The 25,171-nt window shown below is 40.3% G+C and overlaps 1 protein-coding gene across 5 annotated transcripts in view; it reads left to right on the top strand.

Moving 5' to 3' along the window:
* Positions 1 to 2,838: 2,838 nt before the first annotated feature.
* The window catches only part of SLC7A1 (solute carrier family 7 member 1), a 70,076-nt gene continuing 47,743 nt past the window's right edge, over positions 2,839 to 25,171 (top strand). The window contains exon 1 of one of the 5 annotated variants that reach the window (XM_056794729.1): positions 2,839 to 3,189. In XM_056794729.1, the coding sequence (XP_056650707.1) occupies positions 3,183 to 3,189 (7 nt within the window). In that variant the 5' untranslated portion in view covers positions 2,839 to 3,182. Of the gene's footprint in view, positions 3,190 to 4,066; positions 4,386 to 12,068; positions 12,091 to 13,287; positions 14,426 to 17,129; positions 18,226 to 25,171 lie in introns of those variants that run through there. The other 4 variants (XM_056794730.1, XM_056794733.1, XM_056794731.1 and 1 more) reach the window with 4 other exon arrangements.

Raw genomic sequence — 25,171 nt, 5'->3', positions numbered from 1 at the left:
ATAATAATCCTGTTATTCCAAGGTAGTAGCTTTATAGGCAAAAGAAGGCATCCAATGTGATTTTTTTTTTTTGCAGGTAGAAATGTTAAGGTTCTGTTTTTAATTAGCCATTAGTCTGATAGCAACACCTTTATTTTAATATGATTCTTATTCTAGGGGATTTGTGACTTAGATATCTAAAAATGATAGTTTCCATTGCTCACTAACCTATCTGTTCAAAGAAAGTTCTAGGTAACATTTACAGGCATCAAAGAAAATCAAGATATGTTCTGATATAGTTCTGGGCTGACATTCTGAATAGGTGAGCAACCTTTTTCTCCCTGGACCATTGTCCTCCTATAACCAATGGGTTCCCTCCTACATATCTTTATAGGTCATTTATTTTTGAACTGGAGATAGTGAGAGTGCCTTCCTGGAAATAAATTGGCTATTTGCCATGGAGTACATCCTACTCTAATAACTTGAGGAGATAACCCTTAGATGGGTCAATAAAGTCACTTAAGGGATAGGAAAAGGCACTATTTTTACTTAGAGCAGTGGTTCTAAAAAAAAAAAATAGAAAGAACCACCTTACCTTCTTAGAATCAATACTGTATATTGGTTCCAAGGCAGAAAAGCAATAATGGCTAAGCAGTGGGAGTTAAGTGACTTGCCCAAGGTCACACAGCTAGAAAATACCTGAGGCCACATTTGAACCCAGGACCACTTGGCTCTGGGTCTGGATCTCAATGCACCTAGCTACCTCTTGCAGGAACTTTTAGTTACATTTCTATTTCTATCTTTAATCCATTCATCTGGTGAAAGGCTTCTTTAAAAGATTTTTGTTTTGTCCTATGTTCCTACAAACTTGGAAATAGGGAAAGGTTTTTATTGGGCAAGATAAATTTTGTTTGATAATAATTTTCAATTTCATAAATAAGGGATTTTTTAAATAGGCTTTCATATTTTAAATCTGGGACACTTAAAGAAGGGTGATGCTTTCCACAAAATAGGGAAGTTTAGGAGTATGTTGTGATGGGTTTGGGAGTCTGTTTTGAATATGTCAAATTGGAAATGTTTCACAGTATCAGTTGAATTTAAAATATTTAAAACTTGAATATTCCATTTGAAATGTCCAGTAGGCAGTCATATGGTCCAGAAATTCAGATGATATATGAGAATGGTTATATGTAAATTCTTTGAGTGATCAGCATAAAAAGATAATTAAATACATGGGAACTGATGACAATATCAAAAGAAAAAATACATATAGAGAAGGGTAGGGCGCAGGAGAGAGTTTTGGGAAACACCCATAGTTAGGGGATATAGTATGGTTGATTAAACAACAAAGAAGACTGATATGGAGTGATTAGACAGTAAGAAGAGAACCAATCATGAGTCCTTTGGAATTGTTTTGGATCATTGTTATTGCCAAGAAGAGCTAAGTTATATTCATAGTTGTTTATTGTATAGTATTCCTATCACTGTGTACAATGTTCTCCTGGTTCTGCTTATTTCATTCTGCTTCTGTTCCTGTAATTCTTTCCAAGTACTTCTGAACTCCTCTTGCCTGTCATTTCGTACAGCACAATAGTATTCCATTACAATCACATATTATAACTTACTCACCATCCCTAATTGATGGGTATCCCCTCATTTTTCAATTCTTTGCCCCCTGAAAGAACTGTTTTAAATATTTTATACACATACTTATGGGTCCTTTCCCTTTTTTGCTTTTTTTTTTAAACCCTTACCTTCCTTCTTGGAGTCAATACTGTGTATTGGCTCCAAGGCAGAAGAGTGGTAAGGGCTAGGCAATGGGGGTCAAGTGACTTGCCCAGGGTCACACAGCTGGGAAGTGTCTGAGGCCAGATTTTGAACCTAGGACCTTCCGTCTGTAGGTCTGACATTCAATCTACTGAGCTACCCAGCTGCTCCCCCCCTTTTTTGCTTTTTAAAAAAAAATCTCTTTGGGATACAAACCTAGTAATGGTATTTCTGGGTCAAAGTACCATTTCATTGCCAAGTTTTGTCTTTTTCCTTTAATATCATAGTAGCCAATCTGATAGGTATAGAAGCTACTAAATCTTATGTTACCCTGACTATGGCTTCATGATATTTGATTTTTTGGGATGCTTGTAATATTTTCACCTTGACCTAGAAGTTCTGGAATTTGGTTATAACATTTCTGGGAGATATCCTTTTGGGTTCTCTTTCAGTAGTTTTTTTCCATTTCTATTATACTTTCTGGTTCTTTATACTATCAGGATAGTTTTCCTTGATAATTTCTTGAAAAATGTCTAAGCTTTTTTTTTTTTTTGACCATGGCTTTCCCCCTTGAAACTGCAACCAGGTTTCCCTGCTCCCCTGTGGCCTACAAGTGCTGTTGTGTGCTGGTGTATCCTCCTTAACCTTAACCTCCTTAACCCAGGACTTCCACCTGGTTCTGCATATGAGCACTGTGAGAAGAGCCTTAAATGGAGCCATATCCTGTAGTCTCCTAAGCAGTTGCCAGGGTGGGCCTGCCTTGGCATGCTGTTTTGGGCTTCACTTCCACCCCGGTGTACAAGATCTTTTGTGCTGGCCTTCTAAGTTGTTTGGGGCTGAAAATTTATCTCCCTGTCTTTTTACAGTTTACACTGCTCCAATACTCATTTTGAGACGTTATAATTGTTTGGAAGGTAATTTGGTAGAGTTCAGGCGGGCTTGTGAATCTTCTCTGACATTTCGGCTCTCCCTCTCAGGAGTAGAGTTTTTGAGGGAAGTCGGAGAGTGAGAGATGAAAAACCAGTAAGTTATGGTTGAATTGAGGGGATTTCAGAATTCTGGAACTCAGAGGTTGTCTTGGAGTAGCGCATAGGAGCGGTAAGTCGAAGAACTGAGTGGTTAGGGTATCTGAAGGAGAATTAATATGGATGCTGAATTCCCCTTGTAGAGGGCAGGAATTGGGGAGGACTTCAGCTTTGGTCCCTGGATTTAGTCAGCTCCAGAATCTAATGAGAGGCATCCTTGTTTGGCACTGGCGCGTTATATCTACTGGGAAAAACCAAAACCAAAACCAAAACCAAAAACTGTGGTGGGAAGCAGAGATGGCTCAGTGGGTAAAGAGCCAGGCCTAGAGACTGGTGGTCCTAGGTTCAAATCTGAGCAAGTTTGCCTGGCCTCAACCCAATCGGTCCTCCTTGGAATGGATCCATTTTAAGATGGAAGGTAAGGGTTTAAAAAAGTTGTGATGGGGGTGTGTGAAGTTTGTGTGGCTAGTTGGGATATAAAAAAAGCTGGTTTACTATCTTATAATCAACCCATCGAGTACTTATTAGTCACCTATTAAGGTTCAGGCATTTGACTAGGCACTGGGGGGTACAAGTACAAACAATGAGACTGCTAGAGTGGTGAAACTCATGGCCAGGCAGTGCCCAGGCCTTCTCTGTCGCCCAATATCGCTGCTGCCTACCGTTGCTGACAGTTGGCTGCTAACTGTAGGCTTGGTTCTGCGCAGGGATCTGCAAACTGTGGAAGGAAGAAGACTTGGTCTCTTAGGTTCATTTGGGAGAAGAGAGTGTGGGATAGGAAACATTGTTGCGCAGTAGAGCCCATGCTGGAGAGCTAGCCTGGCCCTTCGCGTTAGGGGTAACCTAAGGATAACGGCCGGCTGGCCTGGCTCTGAATCTTAGAGCCTTACTCGCCCATTTGCACTCAGGGAGTAGAGGCTGCAGCTGCACTAGAGCGTTCAGGACTCGCAGAGGAGAAGCAGATCGGGCTCTACGTCTAGCCCGAGGCGAAAGTGGGCAAGCGCTAGGATTGCCACCTTCTTCACTGGGCGTTCCACGGTGTAGAGATCTCTAGCTGAGAAGATGCCAGCCACGCCCCCACTCCTCTAGTGATCTCCCGCCTCCCTCCTCCATCTTTCTCTCTCTCCCAGCCTTTGGCCCCTCCAATCGCGCCCAGGCTCTCATTGGTGCGCGACCCCAGTGACGCGGCGCCGCAGGCGGGCCAGCCTTTGGCAGGGGTGTAGGAGTGCGTGTGGGGTTGGGGAGAGGGAGGAGGGTTGGGCGGGGGCTGAGGCTGCGCGGGTCTGATGAAAGCCAGCCCCAGGATTTCTTCCGACCTCTTGTTTCATTCACTGAAGCGCGGTGGACTAGGAGGCGGTCTCTAGGAGTGGAGAGGTGTAAAGCGAGAGCTGGGGAGGAGAAGAGAGAGTGAGAAGGATAGGCACTCGGGTGCAACGTAGCTCAGCACAGCACCAGTGGCGGTCAGCATCCTCCTCCTCCTCCTTGTATTCCGGCCGGGGTCGCGCACCTTCCTCCAGGGCCCCAGAGACCGGCCACAGCAGCACCACCTCCGCCCATCCCCTCCCGCCCTTGTGCTCCGCATCCCACTTCCAGCCTTGACAGCCGCCCGGCCGGGTGAGTGACCAGTGCCTCCGCCCTTCTTCCAGGCGGTTCCCCAGACCGGGGTCACCTTGGTTGGGTGCCCAGTCACTGACCGGGCTAGGGGATGGAGCATAGCGCGAGTGTGGGAGCTGGAAGGCCCCCCCGCCCAATTTCTGGGGGGCATTTACATCCTCTGGACAGAGGACCTGGGCACTGGGACAGTTTGGGGACAAGACGGTTGGGATCTGGGGTCCGGGTTCCAGGCTGGCGGGGATGCGCGCGCGAGTGCTGGGTCCACATGCTTCTCAAAGCCGCGGAGTCCATTTTGCCTCCTTAAAGGAGCAGCGTGCTGTATGATGCAATATTTATACTAAGGAAGCATGGACAACTGCGTGCCTCCCTGATACCCCAACTCCTTCCCTCTCTCTTTACACTGCAGGGCTGGTCCCGGCAACCCCCCGGAGCCGTGATGCTTGGGAAGCTCTTGGGGTGGGCTCGGACGCCGAGCTTAACAGGTTAAAGGCATCACTGGATTGGTGTGGCACTCGGGAGGGACCTTCCCTTACATGGCGCTCGGAACAGCTACCCACCCCGCCACGAGGCCCAGGGATGTGTCACCCAGCCTGCTATCGTGGCTCCCATTTCCTCCCTTTATTCTCCTTCCCCAGCCACCCGGGGTTCTCCCGAATCAGGTGGGCGGCCTTCCTGAGGCGCACCATATGGATCGGAACTCCAGCTGTTGCTGCATCTGCGTCCACCCCATGCACCTGGTCACTAACCCAAGGTCGCCCTCCACCACTCTCCCATTTTTTTCTGCCGAGGAAGATCTTCTTGGGTGGGCTTTGGACTCTTTAATTTGACTCTCAAAGGCCTACCTAGCTCCTACTTTTGGACTGTTAGGAGTGTGTAGCCTGCTCCTGGCTTAAGAATCATTCTCATTTCCTTTTATTTTTGACCAATAATACTTCAAGGACTCGGGTTAAATTCTGATAAAAAAACATGTGTTTGCAAAGGACAGGTTACCATAATTATGGCTGCTGTTACTACTTCTGTGTACAGTTTTAGTCTCTTCCCCTTTTCAGTGGGTGTGGAAGGTAGGAGTTGTTGAACTTGAATAGATTAGGGTACGGAGCATGTGCTTTCTGTGAGAGCCACATTTACGCATGAACTCACATGCTTTCAAAAGAGTAGTAAAAGCCCATGAGTTGGGTTTGGTTTCTATGCTTAGGTATAGGAGAAGGTTGCCCAGCTTTCCATTTTATTTTCTACCAGTCAGGGACCCATGAAGTAGGACCTGACTGGGGTCTCCCTTGTTTTTCTTTTCATATTGTTTCATTTGGAACTTTTAATTGGTCTTTCATTTAATCTTGAAACATCTAGCCCAGTGTATTTGGCTAAAGTAATTACAAACCATACTTTATTTATTCCCATGACATTTTCAGTTAGTCTCAATGGAAAACAGCTTCATCATTATAGAAACACACCCTTTTGTCATTAAAACAAAAGAATTTAAAAGAATTTATATTCCCTGACCAGAAATTGGGTAGACAGAAGGGACTAAGTCAAACAAAATGTTTTAAAGTTGAGCCTGATACACTAAGGTTATAGTTAACTCATCACAATAGGGTTTCATTTGCAAATTAATCAAAGAAATTATTGGAATATGATAGTGGCTTAAAAAATAGGAAAGGGATTTGTTAAATAGTGGGACATAAAATGTCTTAAAGTTGATCAGGATGGTATTTATTGAATGCCTCTTAAGTACATGATGCCCTGCTCCACAGAAAACAAACTTGAAAGACAGGTCTCTGACCCAGGAACTTAAATTCTATGACAGACATATGTTAACTCTTTCTAAAGAGGGTTATCTACCTAGTGGGCACTTATACTCATGTCTTGATAGGATTTTCTATCAATAGTGTCTTAATCCAAGTACTTTGATAATTTTGCACATTTTTAGGATTTCAGATTTTTAAGTGGATTATTTCTGTCATCTAATCCATCAAATATCTTAGAAAGAATATGAGTTTATTTAATCCAGTGAAGAGTTTGAAATAGTAAATGCTCTTGCCTAGACAGGAGGGCGAATCATTTGTCCATCGGTATTTTCCCTAATTTTTATCTTTGGATTTTTGTTTTAATCCATGACACAGTGGAAAATTATGATGTTAGAGACAAGAAACTCCAGCTTCAGGGCCACATTGATTTTTTTCTTTCATATTAGAGCTTGATCTTTTTTTAGACTTAATTCCTATCTTTGGAGCATGGGCCTTACCTAGTTTACATTTCTTACAATTCAGCAGGCAGTTAGTTATTAAGGTCCTGTTGTATGTTGGGCCCAATGCTAGATGCAGGGGGAGATGAAGTATTCATACTAGGAGAGCCGGAGTTGATTAAAAAAAAAACAACTCTGCCTAGTTCTCTCATGCTTTTCCTTGTTCTAATCATTCTCCTTAGAATTCAGGAGCACCAGCTCACTGTTTTGTTCTCACCCCTCTTCCCCCAAGGAAGTGTCAGCTCCTTGAGGGCAGGAACTGTCTTTTCCTTCTTTTTGTTTCCCCAGCATTGAGCACTGATCATGCCCTCAGGTAGATGCTATATTAAGTGTTTGTTGATATTCAGAGGTCAGATAAGAGAGGTTAAAAGTAGTGCAAAGAACTGAACTGAGTTCCTGTCAAAATAAACACTTGCCTTTTTATTAATTCATGTTGCCTTTAAGAGACTACTGTATTCTGCGGTGATGGTTATAGCATGTACCATGGATATAATAAGTTTCGAGCCAGAAGGAAACTTAAAGGTTATCTATCCTGTATTTTTGTAGATGACAAATCTGAGGCTCAGAGATATGAAAGTCACACACATACAGGACTTCCCCTGAGGTTACACAGAGAAAAAATGGCATTTGAACTTTGGTTTTCTGATTAAATGCCTACTGTGTGCTAGGCTCTGGGGGTACATAGAGAAAAACGAAATCGTTTTTGCCAACAAGGTTTTGTTGTTCAGTTGGGTTCAACTCTTCTTGACCCCATTTGGAGTTGTCTTGGCAAATGGTTTGCTATTTCTTTCTCCAGCTCATATTGCAGATGAGGAAACTGAGGGAAATAAGGTTGAGTGACTTGTCCAGGGTCACAGGGCCAAATGCTTGAGGTCAGATTTGAACTCAGGAAAATGGGTCTTCCTGGCTAAAGGCCCGATTCTCTGGAGGACCTAGCTGCCAGCCATTCTATTGAGGAAAGCACTTGTACCCATGGACACAACCACACACTCCAGTCCCCTAATTTACCAGTAGAGGTCCCCAGTCACCTCCTTTGTTACAAATATGGCTGCCCTTCTGGAGATGGGGATCTTGGTGGAAGCAGTTTAGGAGAATAGCAGAGATGAAGTAGTGGGGAAGAAGCTTTTATGGATCATTCTGATTGAACTAAGATTATCTTAATTATCAGTTTATAAGGCACTGATCAGCCACCTCACCAGACACAAGTGGGGCACTGTGTCTCTGCTGCTCTGAGATCCAAAGCAGGGCTTTTCTGGGTGTCTCCTGTATTTGACATTTTCCTCCCTTAGGTATAGGAGCAGGAAGGACTGTATTCCTCCCTCAGTGGCATCATGCTTAAAAGCATCTGACCTCCAAGGGAGGATCAAATCTGCTCACTTATTTAGCTTTGGGAGAGTATTTTGTTTTGTTTTGTTTTCTTGGTAGGGAATAATGTCAATACTAATACTTTCGGATTTGTGATTTCGTAGGTTTGCCCACCAACTATGCAGATTGCAACTCCTCCGTCCCTGCCTAGGCAGAGGGACCCTTGACTGTTTCTACCAGTAAGCCCCACAGTGGAGCCTGCCTTGCTTTCCTCTTTAAGGGCATCCTTGGTTTTTTCCTGACATCTTCAGAGCAGCGGGAGTGCTGTGGAACACCTCTCATCCCTCTGCCTTGCCAGGGAACCAACCCATTTTCTTTGCTTATCATACATTTCCCTTTTACTCTGTGATGGTAAAGTAACAATATCAAAAAAACCACCCAGTGGTTGTATTGTATAACTGCTTTCATTTGGACTTTTTAAGGTAGGTAAGTAATGCAGGAATCACTTACAGGAAAGTTGAGACTTCAAAGAGAATAAATCACTTAACTCTTATAGTCTCCTTGCTAAGGTATTGAAACACTTCTCCTGAGACTGAAACCCAGGTCTTCTCCAAGGCTTCATACCACACTGCCTTTTTCTGGCAAACCTTTCGGGGCCTGCTTTTTAATTGTACCATTTCCTTATTTTTCTCCTCAAGTCCCAAGAAGTCTTTAAAAAAAAAAAAAACATTTCAGAATCTTAATTTGAGAAAAAAGTTTTTAACCTATTTTATGACCTATGAAATTTTTGAGAGACTTGCTGGTAGGTAGAATTTTTTTTCCTTGATCTTGCTTATAAAGCTTTAGTTCACCTGTGGAAGTATTTGGAAAGTTTTGTTTATTTGATTCCTTATTGTTATGGGTTTCACCTTGGCAACATGCTGGCTGTAGGAAAGATTTTCTGGACAAAGTTACAAACATGATTGTAATGCTTGCCTAGTAAAAGCTTAAAAGGAAGTTTTAGTTGCTTATTTGTAAGTTACTGACTTTGTCTTGAAAAACTGGAGGGTTTGATTATATTTTTGATGAATGAATTAAAATTCAGAATTATAGCTTTGTAATTGAATAATAATTCTTTTAATTGAAAGAAGATTTCAATGTTAATGATTACCAGTTCTTTCAAAACGTCTGACCTATGTGTAGGAAACAATGATGAGTAAGTTTTGAGTAGAAAAAGCAAAGCATTGTAAGTTATTGAGTCATAATGTCTCAGTTGGATTGGTAGAGACCTCCAAGTTGGTAGGCCAATGACATTGGTTATACATGAGCTATCATGTAATACATAGTTCCATATTCATCACGTTGTAGAAGAAGACATGAATCATTGGAAGAAAAAAACTCAAAAAGAATAAAATGAAAAATAGTATACTTTAATAGTATATTTTAATTCTGCATTCAAACTCTATCAATTCTTTCCCTTGTGGTGGATAACATTTTTAATCTTGAGTCCTTTGGAATTGTCTTAGATTGTGTTGCTGAAAATAGCTAAGTTATTCACAGTTGATCATTATACATTATTGCTATTACTGTGTACAGCAATGTTCTCCTGTTTCTGCTCTCTTCACTTTATATCAGTTCATATAAGACTTTCCAAGTTTTTCTGAAGTCATCCTGGCCCCCATTTTTTATATAGCACAATAGTATTCCATTACAATAATATGCCACAATGTTTTCAGTTCTTCCCCAAGTAATGAACATCTCTTTAGTTTCCAATTCTTTGCCTCCACAAAAAGATATGCTACAAATATTTTTGTACAAATAGATCCTTTTTCTTTTTGGGAGGAATCTCTTTGGGATATAGACCTAATAGTGGTATTGCTGGGTCAAAGAATGTGCACAGTTTTATAGCCTTTTGGGCATGGTTCCAAATGCTTGGATCAGTTCACAACTCCACCAACAATGTATTAGTAGTGTCCAAATTTTCCCACATCCCTTCAAACATTTATGATTTTCCGTTTTTGTCATACTAGCTAATCTGCAACATGTGAGATGGTACCCCAGAATTATTTCAATTTGTATTTCTCTAATAGTGATTTGGAGCATTAAAAAAAAACTGTGACCATAGATAACTTTGGTTTCTTCATCTAAAAAAATGACTTTATTTCTTTTAACCATTTATCAATTGAGGATGACTCACGTTCTTATACTTTTGACTCAGTTCTCTAAATATTTGAGAAAATGTGGCCTTTGTCAGAAACACTTTCTGTAAAAAATTTTCCCCAGTTTTGTTTTTCTTTTAATCTTGGTTACATTGGTTTTGTTTGTACAAAACCTTTAAAACACCCTGTTCACCTTGTATATGAAATATATGGAATGTGAGTTCCTTGAACAAAAGATGATTAAATGTTTTCAAGATTGACTTTATGAATCTAATTCCATCCAGACTCCCAAGCCTGAGAAGGATAACCTGCAGAATGGGAAATTCATTATTTGATCAAGATGATCAGATCAGACCTATGAAAAAAAAACCTATAGAGGACAGTCATACATATTTACTTGACCATAGAAGAGATGATGGATCTCTTTCCCCTTGTGCAAGAGTAGATCAACTCTGTGGGCTGCCCTTGTTTTCCTTAACCGAATAGCTTCAGGTTTAGGATGAATATATTTGTGAGGGTATTTGGTAGGAGGTTGTTGGTGGTGGAGCAGATTTAGAGAAAAGTTATCACTTAAAAAAATCTTGCCAAACTTCTGCCTTAAAAAGGGTGCTCAATCAAAACTTGCCAAGTGACTTACAGTGTGAAGGAACACCAGGCTGTTAATCTGGTTTTTCTGCAGTGGTTCCTGTGGACAGGTATATGATTTTGTGAGCTGAGTCAAGAATGTCTGGAGCTGATGGCTGTGTAGACTGGGGAAATGGTTCTGAGCTTCATTTAGTCATAAAGCCATGACTTATTTTCTCCTAACTTCAAAGGACCCATAACCTACTGTGTAGGGTGGCAGAGGATATTAACCCCATGGGTTGGAAAGGAAAGAAAAATCATTTTAACTTTTGTCACTATTAAATAGGCCCATGGATTCTGTAGGATTGCAGGGTTTTTTGGATGACCATGTTAGGCATATTTCACCTAATACTGTTTCTTAGTGGGTTCTTTGTATTAGTTGTTTATTATTATATTAACATCATTAGGTAAGACAATCAAGTTCAAAAGAACAGTTTTATCAGTGGATAATTGGCTAAATGACTGACGTTAACAGCAATATTTCTTGATTCCAATGGTATTTGACTCATACTTCACTCTAATATTATTAACAATAAATAAGGCTGATTAAGTCATCCTTTATGGGAGGGGTTATTCACTAGGCACATGTGGGAGCCATGAGGATCCATAGATAGATTTCAAGAGTTTGGGTCCCCCCCCCACTAACCTTTAATTCAAATGTGAATTTTCTTTAGTTATTTGAAAACACTATTCTTTAGATTTCCAGAGATTCTGAAAGGGGTCCAGGACATACACATTGGGTTCACCTGCATTAATCAGGTGTGCTTGTGTGTATGGAATAATAGGGACTTTGCAATAGTGTTTGCAAGTGATTTGCTTCCATGCACAAAGATTGTAGAGTCTCTTCAGTAGCCATTTTCAAACGAAAATTTTATATGTGTGGGTACATATAGATATGTTAAATATCTTTAGCTGCCTTTTTACTGTAATACCATGGAAAATCTTTGATTTCAATAATTTGGGTACTCTCATGGGGACTTCTAATGAAAGTGCTTTGTTAATGTTTTTTTAAGCCCTTGTCTTCTGTCTTAGAACCAATTGGTTCTAAAGCAGAAGAATGGTAAGGGCTAGGCAACGGAGATTAAGTGACTTGTCCAGGGTCACACAGCTAAGAAGAGTTGGAGCCCAGTCCACTGAACCATTTGGTTGTCCCCACTTTGTGAGGTACTTAAAGTGATATGAGAAAAACTAATTTCCTTCTTTTATTCTCCAATCTGACATCATTATTAAGTATGCTAGATAACTCTAAATTTATCCATTTGTAGCCTTTTAAGTAATAACATATTTTGCATATTGACTTAAGAAGTAATTTCCCCATAGTATAAGCAGGTATTATTATCCTCCTTTTACAGATAAGGAATCCGAGAGGATAAGTGAATTGTTCGTGATGATTCAAGTAAGTGTTGGAGCCAAAATTCAAACCCAGGTCTTCTGCCCCTTAAGCCCTTAAGCCCTCACCACCCTTTTGAAGCCAACACTCCCCTTCTGAGAAGCCCGGTGAGTCATTGGACAGCGTGTTGTTTGGAGCCTTAGGAGTGTGTTAGAACCAGTAAATACCAGCCCCTGGAGCCGGAACTGTCGCTAGCCCTCAAGTGCCTGATGGGCGCTCGCTGCATCCCTGCTTCTCCAGGATGGCTCTGGCTGTGATGATGAAGCCAGCTGCTCTTGAGACAGTCTGTGACGTAGCCTCCCAGGCACTCCTTGTGACAGAGGGACTTCTGCAACCAGCTCGGCTGACTGGCATCCTCCAGTGAACGTGCGCCGTGTGTCTGGAGAGCAGAGCAGTTAGAGCTGACTCAGAGGATTCAGAGCAGGCAGGAGCTTTCCACAGCATCCGGACCCGCTGTCTCATTTTACAGATCAAGAACCTGATGCCTAGAGAAAGAAATCAAATGACTTGTCTAATGTCACAAGGCAGAAAGTAGCAAAGTCTGCGTACAAACCCAGGATCTCTGATGAAATCCAGTGCTTTTCCCATTGTTAAATATGGCTCTCAGCCACATGAAACCCTCAGAGACAGATGGAAAGAGTTGTCTTCCCTGGAGTCCTTGCCTTGGTCCCAGGAACACAGAGAAGGGCCTAGTTTTGTTCTATACTTTAGGGTGACAGTTTCCCTATTCTGTGGTTTCTCTCTTTCTGGGCACCAAACGAGCAACTCAGCTAGCCTTTGCTGGGCCTTTCTCACTCTTTACTTTCAGGGGAGGAAATGTAGATCAGCATTTTCCAACTGAATTATTCCATGGAATTCTTGGGCTTGAAATATTTTGATAGGGATACAGATAGGATTTTCACCAGAGATTTTATTGGTATAGTAGCTGCTTGAGGAGCAAATTGGGTTGCAATTCCAATGCTGGTTGGCACTTTCTCTGCAATTTAGGAATCTTAAGGAGTTGCCTAGAGCACAGAGATTGTGACTTAACTAGGGTCACCTAGTTGGCATATGACAGACCTTTGAGCCTTTCTAACTTTGAAAGTGTGTGTGTGTGTGTGTGTGTGTGTGTAAAAGCCCTTACTTTCTGCCTTAGTAACAACTCTTTTCAGAGTAGAAAAAATAGCACTATAATATCTTTACTCTTTAATAATTTAATATATAATTTAATAGTTTGAAGGGAAAATTCCCACTAGTTGAAATTTTCTCTTGGGATCCCTATTCCCAGTGTCTGAAATGCATTTTGGGAAATGCTATTATCTTAATAGAGGTTCTAGTACTTGTAAAGACCTTTCAAATGTTACAAGTTCTCTTGTTTGTTTTTGTGACCCTTTATCCTTTTTTAGAATATGAAACAGATATGAAAGGGAGGATGGAGAAAAGTTCAATTCATGTACAGTCACCTGGATCATAAATGACTATCCAATTAGTGGATTATGTAAAGTGTTTTGCAAACCATAAAGCTCTATATTAATGCTAACTATGTATATGTACCTTGGATGATCAAAAATTGTATCAGAAACACATAGATTCAAATTCTGCCTCTGATGCGTACTAGCTGTGTGACTTCCTGGCAAACCACTTAATCTTTCAGTGTCCCTAGGCAGCTCTTTAAGGCTGATCTTGCATTGGAAGAGGGAGTTTTTACATTGAGTTATCCATACTTATTAAATCACAGGTTGGAAAATTAATTCCCCCCCCTTTCCCCACAAAACAAAACAATCCAATCCACCCGACTCTTGATGCCAATATAATGGATCCTTGGATTAATCAGTTTGGTTAGTGGATTAGGGGATGTATATTATGAGAAGATCAGTTCTTAGAGACTGCAAGGAATTGCAGTTTAAGGCTTTCCCCCCCTCATCTTTGATGCTTCTGTTTCCTTTTCTACAACTCCTCATGTGTAGGAAGTGCTTCTAGACATGGATCAAAAGGAAAAAAAGCTGTGATGTTGCTTCTTTTCTTCTCTCATGCGTTACACCTTACCTTGAATGAATTGGCCTGATCCAGGCACCTTGAGCGGCCTCCCAGAATCCGTACACCCTACTGAGCCATACAGCTCTTAACCTGGAAGGGACACGTGTATGTTGGGACTTTCTTCAAAGAAACTCTTTGAAGTGCAAACATTTCCTTTCCTGAAAAGAAGGGAAATTGAAAATAAAACTTCTTGTTCCGTAGAGACAATGTGCTCTTGGATCAAAGGCACTTATAAATGGACAGTCAGGATTTCAGCCTTGAAATAGGTGCGACTGACCCAAAATCCACAGATCTGGAGGAGCTCATTGGGATCTCGGAGTCTCTGGTGAGAGTGTATTTTGACTTCAGATACTGGGCTGTGCCATTAGATCACTGAGTTTGATTATATCTAACACTTTAATTGATTCTATCCTCTGGTTTTTAATCTTTTAATGTATGTTTAGGAAAATGTTTAAGCCAATAGTAATAATGCCTTCCCAGGGATGATGGATAATAATAATCTGCTCAATTATTATTAATGCTACTTTGTACATCTCCCTTTGGGATGAATTCTGTGCTTTGGTTAATGAAATACATTGTAAAATCAATTAATACTTACTATGTCCTTTTGAGGTGTTAATATCCTTGATAGAGAGTGACATTTGGTTCCAAGAGGACCAGGGAACTTTCCTTGGGCAGATGCATTAACAGAAGAAATCAGATTTAAACTCGGTTCACCTGCTGATAGTTCATGGTCTGGTTGGAGCGCTGCCCAGTTTGTTCACAAAGATCAGTCTCAATGGTCTGTCCAGACTTTTCTTTTAGCAACAGAACATCATATTTATTAAGTATTAAAAAGTTAAAAATCTCCATTTCAAACAATGCTAACTTTGTGGCAAAATGTTTAGAATAGATAGATTCTCGATTTTTAGATAGATTCAGCATTACTTAGAATGCCATTTTTATTTAATGACTTCATTATCACCCACTTCTCTGTATTTGTGCATATTCTCTGCCCCTCTAGAATGTAAGCTCCTTGTGGGCTCTTTTGTACCAATAGTACCTTCTACATGGGAAGCATTTAGTACAAGCTTGTTGATTGGTTGTCGATGAGGCACAATAGCAGAGTTTATGATTCTCTGACTGCCTCATGTTCTTGGGTCAGTATAATGCTATCACCAGAAGCATTTGCAGCCCGTTGTCATAGTCTTGTTTTGAGGGTATGTGCCATACTCTAGCACATGTCCAAACTTTCAAAATTATTCACTGAGTGCACTTGCCTCAACTTACAAGGAAATAATTAATCCACTGCCAGGGCTAGGCATGAGCAGAGAATAAGTTCAGATAGAGAAGTCAGTAAGCAGGCTACTAGAGAAGAGGCCATCCGTATCAGTCCCCTCTTTTTATAGATAAGGAAACTGAGGCCCATCAAGTTTAAGTGGCTTGCCTGTAGTCAAAGAATCAGATTTCAATCCAGATTGTCTGACTCTGGCTCCTGTGCTCTCTATATTGTGCCACGCTGCCTCCCTTTTGTGGGAGCTTTTGTTCCTTAGAGGTTCTACAGGGTGAGAATTCTCAGATAAATGTTTTGTGATTTTCAGGCACAAATCTTTGCTACAACTTCACCTCCCCATTATCTACTTAAATCAGTAATTATTTCCATTATTGCTATCAGCTTCCATGGCATGCCCTGTTTAGAATAACCTCTATGGTCTGACCTTGGCTTACCCCCTTATACACTGACATCATTCTACATATTAATTTCAAGTGATTCTTAAAAAACTGTTGACTTTTGTTGGCTGTAATTCTCTCAGTCTAGATGGAGGTGGAATCAGTCTCAACGTTCATTCCTTTTGGGGAAGGAGGTACAAGAAAAGAAATATTAAAACAATACCAGTTGGTAGAATCTTCAAGTTTGATAGATTAATATTTAATCAGTTAACTTGCAATTATTTTGTTTTTTCTAAAACCCGTATTTTCATTCTTACTAACAACTCTAAGACAGAAGAGCAGTAAGGACTGGGTAACTGGGGTTAAGTAACTGGCCTAAGGTCACACAGCTTGGAGGTGTCTGAGGCCAAATTTGAACCCGGGACCATCTGTCTTTAGGCCTGACTCAAACCACTGAGTCACCTTTAGCTTTAGTTTTAGTTAACTAATTAATTAAAACACTTCTGTTTAGGTTATTTTAAAATTTTGTCTTGGTTCAGTTTTAAGCTATTATTAATCCAAAAGGGAAGCTTTAATAGTTTAAAACTACACCCAGACTTTTGGGACATCCTTTATGTTGTTATTAAAAAGGTGCTTAAGTAATGAGGGTTCCATCAAGTTGAAGACTTCATTGTACTGGGTAGCATTTAGTGATCCAGGTTTTGTTTTACTTGATAAAATACATCTTAGTGGGCATCTTTATTGGTAAATCATATGGGAATAATTTTTAATGAACAAGGGCCCAGTGACACTGCATAGAAAAGCAAAGGATAAATTGCTTAGCTCACTGAAACAATGTCCTTTTCTTTGAAAAATAGTGATTCATTGTGAGAATTCTGTCACACTTCTCTCAGCACTCCCATAATGAACAAGATTTTAACCAAATGTGATAGAAATACCTTACTACTGTTTGAGTCAAGAGTGGCTCATAATGACACTATTTTCCTAGAAATCCTGAATTTCATAGTTTTAGCAGTTTAGAGCACCTACAGTTACACTTTAAAACTCAGTGAAGAACTTTGGAGGATACTTGGAGCAAATGCATCATCTCCTTTTTGAGTAATCTGCCTATAAATATTTAGAAATGGTGCAGATCCTTTGTCTCACGCTAGCCAGATTCCTGATGACCTCAACCTGGAGGTGCTTTATTTCATAGACCACCAGTAGCATCACGGGGCTGCTGGTTCTCTTTTTTCCATAAATCCAACTTTGTTCCAAAGCTGTTTGGTTAGGGTAGGGTAATGGAGGAGGGGGGGGGGGGGGGAGATTGGGAGGAGAGACCTGAGTGTAACTTTATGAGGGTGTAGAACCAGGAAGATTTCAGAACCTTTTTCTTTTTGCTTCCAGTAGCAGAGAAAGCCTTGTTTGTCTGAGAGAGGGAATGATACACTTATTTGTTAAAAGTCATTGCCTTGAAATTATTTTAGTCATCCAGAAATACTTTATTAAAGTTTTTAAAAGATGGAATCTTCTTTTTAAATAGTGCTGACATGATATCTAGTATAGATGTTTGACTTTGAGATAAGATTCAGCACTAGGATGCCCTTTTTATTTAATGCCTTAGTTATTACCAACTTCTAATTATATTTGTGCACAATCTCTACCCCTATAGAATGTAAGCCCCTTGTGGGCTTTTTTGTATCTATAGTATTCTATACATAGGAGGCATTTTAATACAAGATTGTTGATTAGTTATTAGTTATCCATGGGATATTATAGCAAAGTTTTTTGATTCTCTGACTGCCCCATATTCTTGGGCTGATATAATAATATTTCTCAGGAGCATCATGTGTAGATAATCCAAAAAATAATAATGGAGAAATGCAGAGTGGATGAACCAAAAGTAAATGAATTCTCAATGGATAGAGCATTGGACCTTGGAGTCGAAGACCCAGTTTCCATTTCCAATTCAGACACTTCCTACCAGTGTGACCCATAACCTCTCTGCCTTCCAGCTTCCTCATTTGTATGTCAAATGAGGGGCTTGAATTTGATGGCCTCTTAGACCCTTCCAATTCCAATGCTCTGATAATATGATGGGACAGGTATGTCTTTGGACCACTAGCTTTTGCTTTCTGACTCTTTGCTCTAGCCCCAAGCTTCTGTATGGGAATCATCCCATAGTTTTTAGAGAGGAATTCAGCACCCCCCCCCCAAGAGCCTTCTCTTCCTCCCTGATGATGTCTCCTTGACCTTAGAACATTTTGCATATTTCCTTTGCCTCCCTTTGTCTGCCTTCTAGCTATCTTACTGATCCTCCCCCATCCCAGGCATCACAGCTCTTTGCTGCCAAGCTCCTGGAGGCTGGGAACTATTGTTGCTCATTTTTGAATCCTCAGCACCATGCCTTTAATATGATATTCAATTAGAAATGCATATCGAATCGGGTTTTTAGAGCACTGGTGCCTGACAGGGCGAAGGCAGGTTTCCTGGAAGGTAAGCTGAGCTCAGAGCCCTCCCAGCTCCAGTCTGGTTTGTGTCGGTGTTGGGCTCTGACTGTACCTCACATGCAGTAGGCCATTAAATTTTTATTGACTAACATGGGTGTGCCTTTAAACTTCACTACCTTTTAGGTCAAAGCTTAGACAGGGAGAAGGAGGGATCAAAAACTGAAAGATTCAGTAGGTGCAAGGAAGGGTGTTCCCATTATTGCATTTTAAAGGCAAGTGTGCTTTGTATAACATCAGGGTGGGAAGTGAAGCTGCTGAGTTTTGATAAGATGAGAAAAAAAATGCTGGTATAAAACAGCAGAAAGACCAGCCTTACCTCAAATGCATGTGCATTTTTACATGAAGACATATGGGGCAGATATGCCTTTTGCTCCTTTGCAAATCAGTCTGAAGGAAGACTTTCCAATTCATAGGAATGCCTGCTATTGTTCCTTCACCTTCTGATTTGACAATGAAAATAGGACAGGAATTGCAAAGTGGGGCTGTAAATGCAGTCTTAATGTGATGACTAACTTTACCCATTTTAATATGTTGATGAAATCAATCAGCAAGTAAGTATTAAGGTCCTACTTGTGCCATGCATTATACATTGTACACTTATGTTAATTGCAATCAAATAACTGTGACTGTAGTGTTTGTTTCTATAGAATGTTGGGCACCTATTCCACTCTGGAGAATATAGCTCCTTCTAGGCTGTGGGGGGTGGAGGGGTGGGAGAAGCAGCCCACTGGCATAGTGGATAGAGTGCCAAGCCTGGGGATGGGAGGACCTGGGTTCAAATGTGACCTTACACTTCCTAAGGCAAGTCACTTAACCCTATATGCCTTAAAAACAAACAAGCAAACAAAATATTGCTTTCAGAAAATCAGATATTTTAGGCTGAATTATTACTAAAGTCCATCGTTAACCCTGCTTTATCTCATTTTGAAAATTATACAGTACCTTTACCAGGAATGAATCTTTTTTAAATGTGAGGACTACCCATACTCAACATTTTTATATTTGCATGAAGATAAATTGTAAATCTCTGGTGTGGAATGTTATAATTCTGTTATTGGGAGCCTAGTTCCTGAAACTTGGTAATCACTCATCACTTTAACCAAGAAGGAAAGCAAAGTAAGCAGATACCTGTCAGCTGTTTGGTGATGCAGACAGATGAGTAAACGGACATGTATTTAAAATTATGTAAAATATTTATGGAGAAGCACACGTCATAGCCAGAGAAAGGGCTTACTAAGTTGGTCTGACTGGGTCTGTGTAAAAGGGTGTGTGGCCAAAGGAGCAGAATATTTTTTCCAGCAGGGAACATTGAAACAAATTAGTGTCACAGGGAGTTGTGAGCCAGTTTACAACACTCTTTTTGTGACAGAGGACACTTTGGAGTCAAGAGACTTGGATTCCAGGCCTTACTTTCCCATTATCTAGCTCTGCACTTGACTTGTTCATTTATACCTTTGAACCACTGATTTCTTACCAACAAAATGAAGGAATTGAATTTGGATGTAACCAGGAAGTCCCTTCCATTTCTAAGGTATGTGAGTCTGTCCTTTAGATAGAAGAGTTACCACAAAGCAGCAAGCTGCCTGAAGAAAAATTCAGTGACTATTTTAATTTTATTTACTTTGTTGTTTTAAAGAAATGTTTTATTGATACTTTTTGTGATTTATTTTTCTATTGATATCATGCCCAATAAATGCCTCTCCCTTTTCATTAGTACAATTAAGGAAACAAAAGGACATTTGCCATATCTGAACACGTGCTCCTCATTACATGTGTTATTGTTGTTGCCCAACAATAATCTTTCTTTGACCCCATTTGGGGTTTTCTTGACAAAGACACTGGAGTGATTTGTCATTTCTTTCTCTGGCTCATTTTATAGATGAGGAAACCAAAGCAAATAGGGGTAAGTGACTTGAGCAGGGCACACTGCTATACTAGTAAGTGTCTGAGGCTAGATTTGAACTCAGATCTTCTATCTATCTATCTATAGCTACCCTATACTGAGCATGTGAAGACAAAAGAAAGTCTCATCCCTCAAGGAGCCATATATATGTACAGTTCCTTCCTTAGATTGTAAGCTCCTTGAGGACAGAATGTTTTTTTTTTACCTCTTTTTATCTCCCCAGAGTATAGTAGGCACTTAAGAAATTGATTAATTGATTATTGATCAATTTTTGGAGATAAGCAAAGGGAGATATTTTTATTTCTCTAGTCATGCCTTAGTTTCCATACTGGTTTTTGTGTTGTTTTCCTTTGAATTATTGTCTTCCTTGATTTTTTTTCCTTTGCTTCATTCTGATGTCTTACATGTCTTTCCAAATTTCTAAGAATTTCTCATTTGTTTGTATCTTAGGATGAAATAACATTCATTTGGTCTACGTTAGTTTGGCTAATTACAGAAATGTTCATTAAGAACTCTACATTTTTTGATCTCAGCACAGAAACTAAAGAAAATTTAGGAGTGTCTGGAGTAGAACCACCTGCTACCAAAGCAGAAAGGTACCAACGAGTGCCTCTGCAGGATAAATCAGTGCCCTTCTAAATTATATCTGCTTAATGTGACTTACAGAAGGATGAACATTTTTGGAACAGTTTTATAGTCTACTGAAACACATGGGCATGTTCCACTCTAGTGGAAATGTTTGTCCACAGAGAAGGGAAAGAGACACATTTAAAAAGGAATGCCTGTTTCCTCCTGTTAAGCATGGTGGAAGCAGCGTCCTGGTGTGTAGTGTCTCTCTTCTGAAGGTGTGGGTATCTTGGGATAGTTTTGAGAGAAGTTTTGGCATCAAAATGATCTCACCAGGGAGGAAGCTTGGGAGAGGTTATTTTTTCAACTGGACTATCCAACACACACATCAAAATGTATACAAGCCTTATCAAAGGAAAAAAGAATAAGGTATTGTCTATGGTAGCTTGAATTTAAGGGGAAAACATCAGCCATAGTAAAGGACAATTGAAGCTGTGTATTGTGATATTTGGAAAGAGCAGCTGTCTTCTGTTTTGAAGTGTTGGCTTCAAATGTTTTTACTCTTGGCCTTGCCCTCTGTGCACTGTGCAGACACCCTTTTCCCTAATCAGATAACAGAAATGTTAAGGGTAAAAGATCTGCTTCCTTGGCTGCTACCAGCTGCCCCATGGGTAGGAAAGGGCTTACAGTTGACCTTTGTATTGCTCTTGAGGCAAAAAGCATAGGTTGTGAGAGTCAGCTTTTCATCCAGATATAGGGACATGCTCTAAGTTCAAATTTTAATAGCTGTCAGGTACCTGATGTTAGGGATATTTTTGTTCATTGAAGGGCCGCTTTCTTTTAATATTGATGCAGTATCCATCGGCATTGAATGCCAACAGGCACAGGATGGGGTCCTGATTGGACACTTTACCATCTAAATAATAGGCTACTGTGTCCTTTGTAGCAAGGAATAACAGGACAGGACAGACTATGTGCCAGGTTCTGATTTTTCATTTCTGCTCCCCTCCCTGGAACTCCCTCCATTTGAAAAAATGTTCATGGGCCTTGAAAGGACACTCAAGGGCAGAAATGACTGTCAGAGAAGAATCACTGGCCTTGAAACTTAGTATGTTATCCCCAGGGCAGGGATTCCTTTCCTCAGAGTCTGGAGCTTTGCCCCTCATAGCATAATTCTGGAGATAACACATTGGGGCATTCTTTTGTGTATGTGTTCTCTGTGTATGTATGTATCTGTACCTGCATTAGAAGGTGCATGAATACTCCCATGCCATGGTAGATCCCTGATTTCATTGATTTGAGGGACTCTCTTGACCAATTCCTATCTCAATCCCAAGAAACAAAGGAAAAAAATCTGAATTGATATTTTTATTTGGACCACCCCTCTGATTTGATTGGATTAGAGAACATTCCTGCCATTGTAGATGAACACTTACTCTTCATGCTATAATTTTCTGGGTAACAGGGTTAGTGATTTGCCCAAAGTCCCAACAGTCAGAATTGTCAGAAGTGGGACTTAAAATCAGGTCTTTCTTACTCCAGGCCAGCACCTTATTTCCTAATTTCCCATCTCTCTCCCTTCCCATGCTGTGGCTTCTGTATGTGGTGAGTGCATTTGTGTTTGTGTTTGTGGATGATCATAGATTTTAAAAACGATAGGAACTATAAAGGGACAGTGTGGTGATACAGTGGAGAGAATATCAGGCCTGGAGTCAGGAAGAAATGAATTGATTTCTGGCCTCAGATACTTAATAGCTTTGTGACCCTAGGTAAGTCACTTAAGTCTGTTTTGTTTTCCTGAGTTTTTTCATCTGTGAAATGAGCTTGGGAAAGAAATTGTGAACCATCCTAGTATTTTTGCCAACAAAGGGTTGTATATGACTAAAAAACATTGAAAACAGAAACTTTAAAGGCGATTTAGACCAACCTCTTAATTTTCCAGACAAAACAGCCTAAATCCTTTGCACAAATAGTAAAAGAATAGACTCTAAAGGTAGCATTTGAACCCATTGTCCCATGACTTTAAATATATAATGATTATAAATTTTTCCATTAAATATTTGAATGTTGCCAATTGATATTTTTCCCTTAGAATGCCTTTCTTCCCCTTCATTTGGAGATACGTCCTGTATTTGGAAATGTGCTATATGAAACTCAGCATAAACACATACATTATAATTTATGTTGTAAATGGTACAAAATTACTCATCATTGAGTTTATTTGAACTTTTGCCAGAAAACAAGGAAAATCTGTAAAATAGTCTTGAGTTTTCAGCTTTAAAAAAAACCCACCAAACCTACTATCTATGAAGAAAATCTGATAAGGGTTTATTACAGTAGGAGAAACTTCTAGTCTACAGGTATGAAATAAGTAGTATTCTTTGTCAACAGAACGTGTCAGACTTGGCAGGGATCTGAGAGGTCGTCCTTAGCCCAACCCATTCCGGAACAAGAAGTCACCTAGACCTGACTTCTGATTCAGCTGATTCTTGCATTGGGTCACTTATTGTTAGGGAGTTTTCTTCCTTTCTGGAGCTTAATATTTTGAACCCAAATTTAAAACTACATTTGTTCTCCGTTACATTTTGTAAGTTATCCCAAGGGATCTAATCTGTCAAAAAAAAATTGAATCTTAGTTCCTCAATGTATCCTTCCAAGCTTTGTGATAAGCATGCAGTCTATGCCTTTATCCAAGCCATGGACAAAAATGTTAGTTTAGGATGAGCAGAGATCCCTAGGGTGCTCCATAAGAGAACTCCTTCCAAGTTGATAGCTCAACTACTCTTTGGATCTGGCCATTCAATCAGTACCAAGCCCACTAATTGCATTATTATCTAACCTTTATCTCTCTGTCAAACACTTTGGCAAGATCTGAGTTAAACTTGGTATTGTTCAGTTGTGTTTGCCTCCTTCTTGACACTGGACCGTAGCCCACCAGTACTGCCTGTGAGGCCCTCCGCAAAGTTACTGGAGTGGTTTGCCCTTTCTTTCGTCAGTGGATTAAGGCAAAGGTTAAGTGACTTGCCAAGATTTCACCTAGCTAGTAAGTGTCTAAGGCTAGATTTGAACTGTCTTCCTGATTCTAGGCTCTACTCACTGAGCCACCCACTGCATCTAAACCTTCGAGAGCAGTCCCTTGATCTACCAGTCTATCAATCCTGACAGAAAAGGAAATAAGAATTATTGAAATCATGCTGGCTCTTTCTGACCATTGCTGCCTTTTCTAGGTGTTCACTAATAATTCCTAGTATTTAGTTTTTCTGGACCTGGTAATTGGAGCTCATCTAGGTCAGGCAAGCTCCTTCTTACTATTTCTCTATGTTGAGATCATTATTGTCTTATATCTGGCACTGACCAGTCACAGGCCATGAGCAAGTCATTTAACCTCTGAACCCCTGTTCCATATTTGAAAAATGGAAAAAAGAGTTTAGGGCAGGTAGGTGGTGCAGTGGATAAAGTGCTAGACCCGAAGTTGGGAAGACTCAACTTCCTGAGTTCCAATCAGTCTCAGCCACTTAATAACTATGTGACCCTGAGCAAGTCACTTAACCCTGTTTGCCTCAGTTCCTCTGTGAAATGAGGTGGAGAAGAAAGTGGCAAAAACCACTTCAGTATCTCTGCCAAGAGAAACCCAAACTGATGGAGTTGTTAGGAGGCTCAGATGAAGTGCATGGCTTATAGTTGATTGGAGTTGGAAAGACTGATCTTGTCTCCTCATTTTATGGATTAGAAGCTGAGGTCAAGACGGATATCAGTTTGTCTTGGTTATCCCAGTAGCAGACCCAGGACCCGCATGAGTCCATCCTGTCCATCACGTCAATCAGGGCTTGGGGAGGTCTGTTCTCAGAGAGCTGGACTCCTTGTAGGTGTTAAGTCCTTGGAGCATTTCTCAGGTCAGACCCTTCTGAGGTGAGTTACTCAGTAAGGGCATTTCAGTTAGCTTTCAGTTTACTGGGCTTTTCCCCTCTGCAATCTGAGAGTGGAGCTTTTTTTCTGTAGAATGGAGAAGTTTCTGCTTTGCAGACACATAGATGCAGGTGTACTTTAAAAAAAGTTACTTAGATGAATATGGTGTTCCCCATTTCTTTCATCTTCTCCCCTTTTAGAGACTGTAGGCTTTTTTCAAAAATATCTTTTCATTTTCAAAGTTAACTATTGTTGTGATAAGATGGCCCTGGGATTTTTTCCAGGACAGATCAAAGGAAATTGGCACAGGGTTGAATAATCATTGTATATATAAAAAGAAAATCATTGTATTCATAGATGTTTGTTTGATTTAGAGCTCCTGTAATGAAATGAAAACTGTGCCTGCACACGTGGGCACTTAAATGATTTTTGATCTGGATTTAGTTTTCTGTGGTCTTTTTGTGGCAATCCTATGGGGACTGTACATTTTCTCACGAGCCTTGAAACAACCCTATGGAGTACCACAACTATTTTTATCCATTTTACGGATGAGGAA

Source organism: Monodelphis domestica, chromosome 4 (assembly GCF_027887165.1).
Source record: "Monodelphis domestica isolate mMonDom1 chromosome 4, mMonDom1.pri, whole genome shotgun sequence".
Classification (NCBI taxonomy): domain Eukaryota; kingdom Metazoa; phylum Chordata; class Mammalia; order Didelphimorphia; family Didelphidae; genus Monodelphis; species Monodelphis domestica.
Note: the sequence above shows the minus strand (reverse complement) of the source record. Positions and strands in the feature narration are given on the sequence as shown.